This window comes from Muscardinus avellanarius (assembly GCF_963383645.1).
Source record: "Muscardinus avellanarius genome assembly, chromosome: 19".
In the NCBI taxonomy this organism is placed as follows: Eukaryota; Metazoa; Chordata; class Mammalia; order Rodentia; family Gliridae; genus Muscardinus; species Muscardinus avellanarius.
In genome coordinates this window covers 36,085,852-36,099,988 of record NC_137805.1, presented here as the reverse complement: position 1 = coordinate 36,099,988, position 14,137 = coordinate 36,085,852, and the positions used below count along the sequence as shown (strand labels likewise).

The 14,137-nt window shown below is 46.3% G+C and overlaps 1 protein-coding gene across 8 annotated transcripts in view; it reads right to left on the bottom strand.

The window, feature by feature from the left end:
- PTPRT (protein tyrosine phosphatase receptor type T) overlaps nt 1-13,748 on the bottom strand; it is a gene marked incomplete at both ends in the record, with an annotated part of 1,183,313 nt that extends 1,169,565 nt beyond the window's left edge. For all 8 annotated transcript variants that reach the window (XM_080716374.1, XM_080716373.1, XM_080716375.1 and 5 more), the window contains one exon: nt 13,652-13,748. In XM_080716374.1, the coding sequence (XP_080572500.1) occupies nt 13,652-13,748 (97 nt within the window). The remainder of the gene's footprint in view (nt 1-13,651) is intronic.
- Between the last annotated feature and the right edge of the window lie 389 nt (nt 13,749-14,137).

Genomic DNA, 14,137 nt, shown 5'->3' with positions numbered 1-14,137 from the left:
TTCCATAAAAGATCTCAAGTGATTTTATTTTCAAGAAAAAAAAAATGTAATCAGTGACTTAGAACTCTAGTTGTTAAGAAAGAGAAGTCATCAGGTCATTTCACAGATGGAAAAACTGCCCAGGACCACCACATCTCAAAACACTGAGAAGCTTATGCAACACTCTTCCCCTACTTGTACATGCCTTCCTGCAGACTCAAGGGACACCAGAACCAAAGGCTGCCTCATGGAAGAGTCTCTGCTATTCCATGGGGTTGGGGGTAATGAAGTCTCACTCCATAGAGATCCCAGGAGAGAGAAATGGGTATAAGGAGGGGATCCACCGAGCCTAGCACAGTTCCCTCCAAGGGCCCAAGCACGCCTGCTCTGATGTCTCCCTGTCTGCAACACAATGCTCTGCCTCTCTCCTCCTATCCACCTGCAAACATCCTAGAATTCACCAAAATAATTTTTGTTACAAACTCTGAAAAAAGACTTTCTGCGTGGAGAACAGAACCCACATTTGTTTTGAGACGATGACTTAACAAAACAGTGTAAACATTTAAAATTGCTATCATTCATACCTTAATGACAAATATTAAATTCTAAAGCTGTCACTTTTTTAGGGAGTAATTTAAATGTGGAAGTATTACAAAGAGAAGTGTAATTAACACCTATGTTCTTCCCGATAAAGAATTATCAACTAATTTTAACATATTTCCTTAAGATATAATCCTCTTTTTTAAAGGAGTAGGGCATTCCAGACAAAGCCCAAACATCCTTTCGCCAGCATCAAATCTCCATTTCTCCCATACCTCTTCTAACAGGTGTGGTCTTCCATTTGCTTCTTATACTGATAAAAACACACACAGTTGGGTTTTCAAGACATACTTGATTGCTACATCCATAAAATCATCTCTTTTCTTCCCAAAGGAAAGGATGTGGCCTTGCAGATTCTGGTTTGGTTCACAAGCCATAAGAGTGTGCTATTTGTCAATATCCCTTAAATAAATGCTCAGATTACCGGCATAAGATTGTCCAAGATATTGATATCAAAGGCCAGTGGTGTGGCAAAACTTGGGCATACCCAAGTTTACTCTGACAAGCAGGATTTGGCCAATGTTGATACTGCACGCAACTATACACCCCATTAGTGATCCAAGAGGCCAGAAAAGGCCCAGGCAAGACAGACTATCTCTCCTCTGCCTTGTATCGTCACCTCACCTTTATGACATTCTATGTCTTTGGTTCAATAAATCAAGAGAAGTTTGGGAGCATATGCAGATCATCTACAGTCCATCTGACACTCTGCTGTTGGTGTCAGAATTGGGACAGGCACAAAGAGACCACCATGATAGCCAGATTGCAGACAAGGATCAAAACGTCAAAGTAAGAAATGAATTAAACAGCCTTAAACATGAGAAGTGTTGTGGGAGGAGCTGGGTCTGGGGAAAATTATCCACTGCTCCCCTCCCTTCAGCCACTAGAACCTAACACATGAGAGATATTTTCTAAGTCAAAGGCAATAAGCCCAAGGCAAAATTTCTGGAACTTCTGTGAGCTACAGCAAGGGCTGGAACTAAAGGATCTCCAAGAAAGCTGAAACCCTAAAAGGAGGAAATGTCTGAGGTTTGAGTCAAAAATCTACAGGTCACAAAAGGATGCTTCTATATTAACATCAGTAAAGGTAACCTGGGGTAGGGGAGGTACCAAGACCCCTACAGCCCCAGGTGGAACAGGTCATCAGCAACTTTCCAAGGACAAATGACAGCCTCTGAGATTTCAGAGGTGAGAGAACATAGGATTCTAAGTGAGAAATGCTTCAGTGCTCACTAAGCAGACTCTCACCAAGCAAACGGCATTGTAGAGACTGGACCCGAGGCCATTTAAATATATGCTGAATGTTTTATATGTAGAAAGAGGTAAAGACAACAGGTAATAAAGCTGATCTCATCCTCTTCATTTTAAAAGTTACCAGTGAGGAGGCTGGTCCCAAGTTAACAGTTTCAAAGTAAGAAATTATGTTTTAAAATATGTGCACTTATTTTTGTATTTGAACCCAGGGGATCTTTGCCACCACTGAGATAATCCCTAATTGCTTTTGTTTGTTTGTTTGTTTGTTTGTTTGTGGCAGGGTCTCACTACGTTGCTCAGACCAGCTTCTAACTTGTGATCCTCTCGAGTAGCTGGGATCTTAAAGGAATGCACCATAGCACCTATCTGTATATACCTTTTACAGGTAGGTTAACCTCCAGAATTTGCTTAGATCAATTGTACTAGAAATACTATTTTTCTACTTGGGACAGGAAGCCTCTGCCCCAAATTTTAAGGACCTAATTGAGATGGAAATTCACACTGATAAATATATTCCCAAGAAAGGTTTTTAAACTTGCATCTGAAGCAAGAATAGTACAGTACCTGGATTCAGCTATGGGGTTTGCACATTTACATCGAGCATCTCAATGGTTAAAAACTCTAAGTTTCCTCTCTTCCAGTAGGTTCCACAGTTCCTTAGTAAACATAATTAAAATGGCCTCGAGACAGTGCAACCAAAGCCTTGGAGAGCTGGCCTCTGCTTTGTTCCAGACAATTTTGTTTAGGGGAAGATAACCATCCTGAACTAGAGCCAGCTGAGATACGGGGAGGAAGCTGGCACTCTGCCCAGCTTCTTTAGGACTAGAAGCTTTGGGAAAATAGCTGATCATTCCTCCCGCCCCATCCCACCCCTGATTTGAGACAGTTTTGAATCTTGGCTTTGGGTCTAGGTTTCCAAGCTGGAATCCCATTTCCTCCAACCCAGCACGTATACTTCCTGTAGCAAAAGCTGGAAAAAAAAATAATGCAAAAGGTAAAGAGATGGTAAATGGACAGTATGATCCAGAGGAAAACTTTTACTCGGGAGAAAGAAAGATTCACAGTTAAGACATCCAGAAGACAACCAAAATTCCAGAACTAGAAGTAGGAGAGGGACTGGGCGTGGAAACTGATTTGAACTCAAAGCAGGAGCAACAGAGCAGATGGAGGGTCTTGACTCCAGCCTGTGGTGCACAACTGTACAGATTCCACACGACCCATGCAGCGGTCCCGAGTCCTCAGAACATTATGACCCCACCTCCCGACATCAGAAGGGAGACCTGGCACCCTGCCCTGCACGGCCAATGGGAAGAGTTAATAAATTGGAAACTACTCAAAAAGTCAAACTCAGGTTTCTCAGAGTGAAGCCCAGAAAGCACTACCCCGAGACTCAAGAAGGACGAACATGTTTTGGAGCGGTCCTTCCCCAGGGTCACCCTGCAGGAACCCCGGGGCTGTGGTTGAGGCCATTGTGAAGTTGTGATTCTTCTGTCTAAATATAGATACTATCTACTTAAGATCAATGGAGACCTCGCAAATGGTGAATCTGTGAAAACTGGTAAATTCCTGGAGAATGTCCCCACTGTGTCTGCTCAGCCTTTTGGACTTTGACAAAATATCTTTCCCAGCAGGACCACAATGAGGCTCCAAACCTGGTTCCCCTAAAAACAGACTGAGCCTGAGCTGTTTCTGTGAGACCGTGCCAGGGCCAGAACAAGCAAAGCTAAGCGCCTGGCATGGTGGGCTTTGATCCATATAATAATTTGCATATTTACATTAAACCTTTTAATTGTTGTAACTTATTAAATTCTCTATATTAGTTTTATGTGACAATTAAAAAGGACCCTCTGGAAATGGGTCAGAAAGGTCAAACATAAGTGCTAATTTTAAAAAGTGGGATATCTAAATGTAATAAAATATTAAATCTCAGTGAAATTATATACAATAGCCCTAACCTATTGGTGCTTTTTAGAAACTGGTTCTTGGGGACTCCAGACCATTAGTATGAAGACTTTAGTTATTTAAAAAGACACAAGAGTACTTCAGCTTTGGAAATAAAGTTTGAAAAGTTATCCTATGGATTTTCAGATCAATTCGCTTTTACTTTCTGACACTCCTCATTAACTTTTTTAAAAATTTGGGTGAAATCAGTTCTGAGACAATCAGCCTCTATTCCAAGGCCCATTTAAAGAGTAAAAGATTGACACCGAACTGACACTATTGGCTCCCAAAATAAAGAAAAATTAAAAGATCTGAGCACACTTCTAAAGTGATATTTGTAATTTTCCTATATCTGTCCTACATCCGAATTTCCTATATGTATTATTTGAGGTTCCCGCAGTGAGCAGCTCCTGAACAGCCCCCAGTCGTCCCTACTACCTGGTATTTTCTGCCTATGATGGTTGATTTTATGAGTCATCTTGACTTGCTAAGAGAGGCCCTGATAGATGGGAAAGTGTTATTTTTGGATATGTCTAGGAGAGTATTCCTAGAGGAGAACAGTGCTTCAATCAATGAATTGAGCTGAGAATTGGGCCTACCCTAGTGTGAGTGGGCACCAGTCAGTCCACCAAAGGCCTGGAAGCACCTGCTAGGCTGGGGCAGCCATCACCTCCTACCCGGGGACATCAGTGCTGCTGGGTCTTGGGCTCTCAGACTCGGAGTAGGACCCACAACATGAGCTTCCCACACTCCCAGACTTACATCATCGACCTTCCCAAGCCCCCCCCCCATTGCAGACAGCAGATAATGGCACCTCCATCACTATGTGAGCCAATTCTTAATATAGATTTCCATATATACAAATATACATATATACAAATATACATGTATATATATTATATATACATGTATAAGATATATATGTGTAAGTGTATGTATACATATATAAGATGTTTATATATGCATGTTATACATATACTTATATACATGTATAAGACCTAACAAGACCCTGTTTCAAGATATATACATGTAGGTAAGATATACATGTGAATAGATATACATCTTTTATATTGCACATATGTGTGTGTGTGTATCTTATGGACACCTATATATGTATAAGATCCTAAATCTTATTATATATAATCACATATTCTATTGGTTCTTCTTCTTTGGCAGCCCTGACTGTGCGATTCCCTCCTCCTGAAAGTAGAATGGCCCTAGAGACTTGCTTCAACAAACAGGATGGCAAAAGTGATGGGATGGCACTTCAAAAATTTGGCTTTTACAAAGGACTGTAACCAAATAAAAAGAATAAGACTCAGTCTATGTTTTCTTATATAATATCTCATGACATCTTTATAATGGTGAAGAATAAGTTATTCTCTTGTTTCCTTATTCTTTCCACCTTGCCCACACTCTCTCCTGCTCTCTCACCCACTTACTCTAAGGAAGCCAACTCTCTGCAGTGAGCTGCCCCACGGAGGGGCCCATGTGGCAAGAAATCGAGGGTACCCTCTAGCCAATGGCTCGTGAGGAGCTGCCATTCTCAGGGACAGGCCTGTGGGTACCTGGATTCCACCAACAGCATGTGGGCAAGCTGGTAAGCAAGCCTGCCCTTTGCCTGGAGGCGCCCGCGGACCCCTGACTGCCAGAGGTTCAGAGCCAGGAAACTCCACTATGCCGTGCCAGACCCCTGACCCACGGAAGTGGTAAGATGATAAAGCCTCCAAGTTTGGGGGATTAATGTGTTGCAGAACTAGAGATAATTAATATAGGTCCCTTATAGTGAAACTAGATTTTTTTTCTTTTTCCAAAAGTTGGAGCTAAAGGAATGCTGACAGATGGACCTGTCACTGGACCTGTGCTCAGAGAGGCATGTAGAGGCCCAAGATGCTTAAGGGGAAAAGAAATGCTAACATCAATGTCTCTGCTTAAATTGGGCTATATTCATTAAAGTACAGAGTATAACAATGTGGCAAGATCATTTTAATTAGTTTGGTGAGTTCTTACACTCAAACCAGGTTTACAAAACCAAAAAGATAAGTAATCATAAAGAATGGTCCTCTAAAATGTCTTTGTAGCCAGGCATGGTGGCGCACATCTATAATTCCAGTACTTGGGAGGCTGAGACAGGAGGATCGCATAGGTGTGAAGCCAGCCTCATCTACTTAGTGAAGCGCTCAGCAACTTAGTGAGACCTTGTTTCCAAATAAAATATAAAATAGGTCTGGGAGTATAGCCCAGAGGTAGAAAGCCTCCGGACTCCACCCCCAGTACCACAAAAAAAATTAAAAAATAAAAAATAAAGTAGGACTGGGAGTGTGGCTCAGAGGCAGAATGCCTCTGGGTTCAATCCCTAGTACTACATACACAAAAAGGGGGGGGGGCGGTTGTGGGGGTGGTACAGATATAGCTCAGAGGCAGAATGCCCCGGGTTCAATTCAATCCCAGTACCAAAAATGTCTCCCTTTTCTATTCCTAAACTTACCAGAAGAACCTGTTTTACTGTGTTCTAGGCCAGTGTTCAAACAAAACACTTCAAATGTGTATTCCACATTCCAATGCCCTCACAAAAAGGGACTAAAAACTCTTTAAATAACAACTGACTACATATTTGGGTCAAAAACAAAAAACTAGACAGGAACCTGAAGAGCCATCCTGTTATCACAGAAAAAAATACAGACTTTCTCAAGAGATGTCTGAGGTGGTGAAAAAGAGGACCTAGTTTGAAGGCATTGCCAATAACCAAACATAATTTGAGCAGGAAAAAAAAAAATCACAATTAACCATCTATTAGAGGAAGCTGAGACTATCCAGGACCACTGACACAAAACAGTATTTCAACATTAAGCACTTTTTCTAAAAGTCCTGCTTGATTATGTGAATTCATTTACAAACTCATTCATAAATTCACTCATGCTTAGTAACAGACCAAGGCATGATCCTTAGAGGATGAATATACTTCCCACCAGGAGTCAGATGAGTACAGACAGGAATGGGGTGTGATCTCATGGCTGATGTCAGAACAAATGGCAAAGAGGCCCCAAGGGTGGGCCAAGAAGAAACAAGCACTCTAGAGTCCTGAGAAGCAGGAACTGGGGGTATTGCCGGGGCCTTGGGGGCGGCCACATCACACCCTAAGACCAGTGAGGATGAGCTTCAGGGTGCCAAGAAAGCTCAACGCTTATAAACATCTCTCAAAGTAGCAAGCAGACTCTCAGTGTGGAGTTCTTGCAGGATAGAAGCTCCTGCAAAGACAGCGATAATGCAGGCGACTCCGGTGGCTGTTCATTTTGGTTGGAAATCAAGGAGGCAAAAAAAAAAAAAAAGTTGCATGCGCTGCTGACCTGGGGAGTGTCTACTCTTCTGCTACATTCCTACGCCCTCGGCTTGATAAGAAAGGAAATGAATGAGTGGTGTATTCTCTCCCCCGACCAATCCAGACCCTACCAAAATTCAACAGGCACCAGGTATTCACATCTTCATTTTTAATGGACCTTGCCAAGTTAGCACTCAAAAAGGCTGTTTCAATTTTCACCACTCCGCAGGGAACAAAGCCACCCAGGTGCTCAGATCCTTGCCAAAAACTGAGAGTCTTGAATTTTTTAACCTTTGCCAAATCGATGAGCTGGGGAGGGGTACTCGTGCACAGATTTCATTCATAGTCTAAAGAGACTAAACTGAGTGACAATTAATGCCTTTGCAGATAGCTAACACGAACTATTTGGGATATAGTAATGTCATTCATAGTTAATGCCATTACCCATGTGCCTGTTTTTTGGGCCAAGAACCAAGCCTGATAGTTCACAGGAATCATCTCCAACATGCACAGCCCTGAGGCACTGGTATCCCCCCTCACAGAGGCAGATGAAGGCTCAGAGCAGTGAACTGACTTATCAAGGTTCCACCACAAGTACACTGGGGAGCTGAGACTTACACTTACGTGCACATGAGGGCCCATGTTCAAATAAAAATCTTAACACCTGCATCCCATAAAACTTCATCCATTGCAAATGTACCATTCTATGGGTGTTTTGTAAATCTATAGAGTTAGATAACCATCACCCTTCCAGTTTTCAAGTCTTTCCATCACCCCAAAATGTTCTCTCATGTCCATTGCTGGACACCCCTACCTCCACGCCCTCCTGCTCTAGGTACCACGGATCTCGATATCTCTCTCTCTCTCTCTCTCTATCTCTGTGTGTGTGTGTGTGTGTGTGTGTGTGTGTATCTACAGATTTGTACTTTCTGGATATCTCTCATATAATACGAATTCTTGTGCATCTGTCTTCTCTCACTTAGTATAATATTTTCAAGGTTCATTTGTGTTGCTGCATATATCCATAATTTGTTTCTATTCATTACAAGTAGTATCCCATTTGATGGGTTTACCAGTTGATAAACATTCCAGTTGTTGTCACTGGGGAGACTATGAATCAGGCGGCTAAGCACTTCGTGTCTGTCTCTTTCTGTGGACATATGTTTTCATTTCTCTTGCGCGGATTCCTAGAAGCAGAATTGCTAGATCCTATGACAAGTGTGTGCTCAACTTTTTAAAGAAACTGCCAAACTGCTTACCAAAGTGGATACATCATTTTTTTATTCCCTCCAGCATCCAATAAAAATTTTAAGCTGAATATTCAAGAAATGTGAAAGCCTTTGCCCGTGTCCCACTCAACGCCCAGCAGACGTGCATGTGTGTCAAACTTGCTTCGGCAGACTGACTTCAGCATGGAAAAAATTAAGTCTGCATCGTTGGAGATTCATTAGTCACTCACACCCCTAATGGTGGATGTGATGGGGCTTCTGAGCAGCGCTTCCCCATGCAGGTATGTAGGGTGAGCCAACTAAAGCAACACTGCCATCTTGGAATAAAATAGCCCTAATGATCGTCATCTCTCACTGGTGTTCCCACCCTCCAACCACTAAGCTTTACTAATACTGACTTTTCATGGTTTACTTCTAGTGGGTCCATTGGGGTCTGTGTTTAGAATTCTCACGGAGATTCTTTAGAACCTGCAACTCTTATCTATAGATAATAAATAAGTGGAATTCGCGTGTTCATTTCTCACTCACACAGGCAAATAAAAGTATCCAGCAAGACCACATCAAATGCTGAAGCTCATGACCCCAGCCGGTCACCGCAGCTCACTGGACGCATCACTATTGATCAACACTGTACCTTTGGCCGCGTCCCGTTGTTATTAATCCATTAAAAAATCTGCGGCTTCCTCCCTCTCCACACCCATTTGAATCTGTTTTACAAAATGTCAAGAGACATTCTGCTTTCTAATATCTCCACGATATCGGCTCCTAGACCCAACTCTGTAATATGTTTGCAAATGCTATTATACTTGTCGGACATGGTTTGTTTTCAATAATCTCACAGCTTTGTTACTTGTTTACTGGAATGCCATAGCCCCTCCTGGGTGTTTTCTTAGTCTTTGTTTATCAAGTGCACGAAGCACCTTTTCCCCACTGCCCCAGAATGTCATGCACTTGACTTTTAGGTTCAGGAAGAGAGAGAAATAGGGACAGAGCTTGAAGGCAAGGAAGGCTGTGTGTGACAGGGTCGTCAGACAGGAAGGAGGACAGACCCAAATACTTTCTTACCACAATATGTAAACAATTGTGGTTTCTTTAAAAGTCAGTTCTATGAATATAATGCACCAATAAAAAAATTAAAAAAATAAATAGAATTATGCCCAGAAAAAAAAGTCAGTTCTGTTTCAAAGGTTAAAATATGTGTAAAACTAAACAGTCTCTATCTAACCCTGGAATGGCCAAACTTAACAGCCTCATATAGAAATGTCATTTGAGCTGGGTGTGGTGGCATAGGCCTGTAATCCCAGTGCTTGGGACAGTGAGACAGGGGGCTCACAGGTTCCAGGACAGACTCAGCAAAACAACAAGACTCTCATCAAACTAACAAAGACACTGTTTTCAAAATAAAAAATTTAAAAGGCCGGGGGTGTATCTCGGAGGTAGAATGCCCCTGGGTTCAATTCCCAATATCACAAAAAAGAAGAAATAAATTGTCATTTGAAATCTGTTTCCAAGATCAGTTACAGAGAATCAAGTCCCCCCAAAAGAAGAAAAGGAAAACTAAAAATTATCACCCAAGTCCAGCCGTCTCATTGCCAACTCTCGTTTTTTTCTTTTGTGGTACTAAAGATTGAACCCCGGGGCATTCTACCTCCAAGCCACACTCCCAGCCCTTTTTATTTATTTTGGTTGTTGTTGTTTTAAGACAGGGTCTCACTAGGCTGCGGAGAGTCTTACCACATTGCTGAGGCTGTCCTCAAACCTTCCCATCCTCCTGTCTCAGCCTCCCCAGCACTGGGATTATGGGTGTGAGCCACCACACTCAGCTCACTGTTAGCTCTGAATTTAGATTAACATTGGCCCCGCACCGTCCACCCAGCCTGTGTAAGTAAGAGATAATCCCACTTTCGGATGAAGCGCCTACTCTCCACAGGCAGTCTTCTGTTCACTCTGCATACACCATTTCATTTAGTCTTCACAAAACCCAGTGAGGCAACTATAATTATCTTCACTTCACAGATGAGAAGCTGGGGAGCTGAGAAGATGACTGACTGGCCCAAACTAGCATCACTAGTAAGAGGCAAAGGTGAGATTCAAACCAAGGAATTTCGACTCCAAAGCTCACATTCTTCTCCAAGCCACGCTGCCGCTCAAGTACAATTCCCCCATCCTCCATCCCAACTGCCCTGAAACGCTCCCATCTCTTCATCATCATCAATAAATATTTATCAAGGACCACTGCCTAGGTAGCGCTGCTCTTGTTTCCACAGCAACACACTGTCAAGAGAGCCATGGGAGTATCCCGTGCTTGAAGAACGATGCTGTAATGTCCTCTGATCATGCCTCTGAAAGGGGGCAGTTACACTAGTCCAGGGAACACCGTCTCGGCTGGCAGCCTGGAGCCTGCGGGAGCTCTACTGAAGACAAGCAAGAAGGAATTAAAGTAGAGGGGAAAGATAGTGGGCGGCAACCCAAGATGATGCGCGGCGTGTCCTTTGTGTTTGTGATTGTTGCTAGAACAGAATCCCAGCCAGGTCTGCGCATTAACTGTTCCTTTATTAGGAAACAAATCAACCAATCCAGGACAGAAAGTAAAATTCAACTGTGGTGCTAACGGTTCCCCAGAGGTATCTGGCGGTGATTACGGAGTTAAACGACTCCACTGCTAACAACTGGAACCTCAAGTCAGTCCCCTTTAAGATCTGGTTTTGCTCTCGACACCCAGATTCTGAAACCCACTAATAAATGGATTGATTATCCCCTTATCCTCTCGTTGAACCACCTTCTTCCTCCCTCACCCCAAAACTGTGTGTTTTTTTTGCCACACTGTTAATAGGTTATTTTTAATTTTATTATTGCTATCATTTCTTACAAAAAAAATTGTCATGGCTCATGAAACCCATGTTAGAGTATGGAAGAAAGAAACTACCTCCTGATGACAAGCTTCTGCCTCTGACTTTTGGACACCATGACCGTCACATTACAGCAAAACCCATCATCCCAACTATGTCCTAGATGTGAGCTTACAAATTGAAATTGCTTTTGAGAGTGGGGATCTTCACATCAAAGGGATATGGAGAACACGACCCTGAGTTTTAAGACGCATTATTTACTCAGACTTGCTGGAAGTTTTAAATAAGATACCCTAAAGGAAATCAGGCTAGCTTCATATTTAGAGTAGATTTAGATTTCCAACAATACTGTACTTAGGAATAAAACAAGAAGGTAAGTCAATTTGCTAAAGTCGACATTTGCAGCATTTCTGCATCCACAAATACAGATGTTCGTCAGCAAACCTGGCAGGAAAAAAAATCTAATTTAAGTGATTAGTTAGCATTAAACTAGAATGGAGTGGATAAAAACCAAGAAGAATCCCCATATTTACAAATGAGTGAAGCTTAAGATGTATCAAAAATCCAACAAAAGCCAATCCTGCTCCCTTAAAGATACCGGGGAACAAACGCAGCCACTTGCTAAATATATGCTGTAGTGGGTTTGCAGAAGCCGCTCAGCTCAGGTAGAACCGAAAAGACACATATGGCTTCTTAACAGTAGGTTTCTTCCCAAACTGTACTCCACGGTTGCTTTTCTTTCCCATGTGTTCCGAAGAGCAAACAAAGAAAAGGTGCTTGCTCCTCACACTTCTCTAAATGTTTTAACAAAAGGCTGCTGAATAAACACATTACTCATTTAAAAATTGAAAAGAAGTTCTCTTCCTGAGATGAAAGCAACTCGATTTGCATTTTAACAGTTGTGGGCGAGCGCCACCTGGCGGGAGCATCCGGAACGGGCGTGCGTTCAGCCCTGGACAGCTCTCGGAGCCGCTTCGGGTTTTACATACAGCTCCATGCCCGGGAATGGTCAGGGACCGGTGGTGGAATGCGTTTGATCCTCGTTTGGCCCCGGGAACGTGAGTGCTATGAACGTGTGGTCGGATAAGACCACACGTTCATAGCACTCACTTGAGGGAGAGTGAATCTGATATAAAATCCGAGTCGCAAAACACACCGGGTCCCCGGGGCTGCGCTAGCATCCTCCTTCCTTCACCTCCATACTACACCTAACACCGACCCAAAGTGAAGATGGAAAGGGCTGTGCACCATCTTTCGCGTGGTGTCAGGGCTGCCCCGCTGCTCTCTTGCACACCCGGCCTTTCCGCCTCACGCACCTTCACGGGGTGTCTTCCTCGCCCAACTTCCCGGCCACGGAAACAGCCTGTCCCTTTGCACAAGTCCTGCGTCCCCTTTCCATCTCCGTCTGGAGCAGGGACACTGTTTCCAATGGAATGACACTCCCGTGGTCCTTAACGTCGGCAGCAGCCCGTTTAAAGACGACACACTCCCCGCAGGTTTATTTTCCTTCTTTCTTTTCTTTCTTTCTCTTCCTATACGTGGGCACAGCTGTTGCTTGGCAATCCCAAAAGAACCTCTTCCTAAGTCTTACTTATCTCTCGACCTGTCCCGTGATCCCCAGCAACCTCGGGTTCGCGCGGTCACGCCAAAGCCAAAAGGTGCTAAGAAACTTCCAGGTGATTTTGTACACCTGCGCCGCCGCCCTCGGGCTCAGGGCTGCGAGCCGCCCGGTGATGCACAAGGCCCGGGTCAGTGGTCTCCGGCAAAGGTCACCTTAGCATTAAGAGTGACGCCCTCCCCGACTAGCTCTGCCCACCGAACTCAAACAGGAGTCCCCCCCCCCACGCCCCAGAACTTTTCAGGAGGAGGCAGGACCACAGGTCAAAGCCGCCCCCCTTGAAGGGCCTTAACGGGGGGGGGGGTGCTCTGGATACAAGCCACGGGGTAGGGTGGAGGTCTGGTGGTCTCGAACACCCCCGCGGCCCACGGGGACCCCCGACGGCTCGCTTAAGGACCAGCCGAGGACCCCCGCGGGTTGAGAAGGAGACTGGAGCTCCCGGAGGAGGAGGAACGCGAAGCCGCCGCCCTGGCCGAGCGGGCCTGCCTGCCGGGGGCCGGTCCTGGGTCCCGCGCTGCCCGGCCGGGGGGCGGCGGGCAGGGGCCGTTCTCCCCGCGGCGCTCCTGCCCCCCTCGTCTCGCCGCCCCCAACGCTCGAGTGCCGGATTCCGACAAGTGGGAGGCACTAGTGGAAATACTCGCAACAACCGCGGAAAGTTACTCCGGCCCAGGGGGGCCGCCGGGAAAGTAAAGCGAGGAACTTGGCGACGCGGGCGGCCGGGGGCCGCGGGGCCGGGCTGGGCGGCCGGGCTGGGCCTCGGGGGCGGGCTCGGCTCGGGCCCGGAGCCCGCACAACTTCCCCCTCCCGGGGCGCGCGGGGCGGGCGGGGGGCGCGCGGGGCCGGGGCCGGGGGGCGCACTCACCTGCGGCGCTCTGCGCCCCCGCGCCGGGCAGCTGCAGCCGCGGGAGCAGGAGTGGGAGCGGGAGCAGGAGCAGGGCGAGCGCGGCGCGGCCGGCCATCCCGGCGGCTCAGCCCCTTCCCGCGGGGGCCGGGGCCGGGAACTGGGCGGGCGCGGGGCGGCCCCGCATCGCCGGGCGCCCGGGCTGGGTCGGCGCTGGCTCCGGAGCCCGGGCCGCTGCGCTGCGAGCCGAGGCGCGGCGCGCACTGAGGCGGGAGGCGGGCGGGGGCGGCGCGGGCCGGGGGCGGCGTCCCCCGAGTCCTAACGCCGCCGCCCGGGCGCTCCGCCCCGGCCGCGCACACACCCGGGCGCGCACGCCCGCGCCTGGCACACGCCCGCGCCTGGCACACGCCCGCGGCTGGCACACGCCCGCGGCTGGCACACGCGGGCGGGCTCCCCGCGCACCCTCTCCGCGCCGGCCGGCTCCGGGGCTCGCAGTCACGCGCGCCC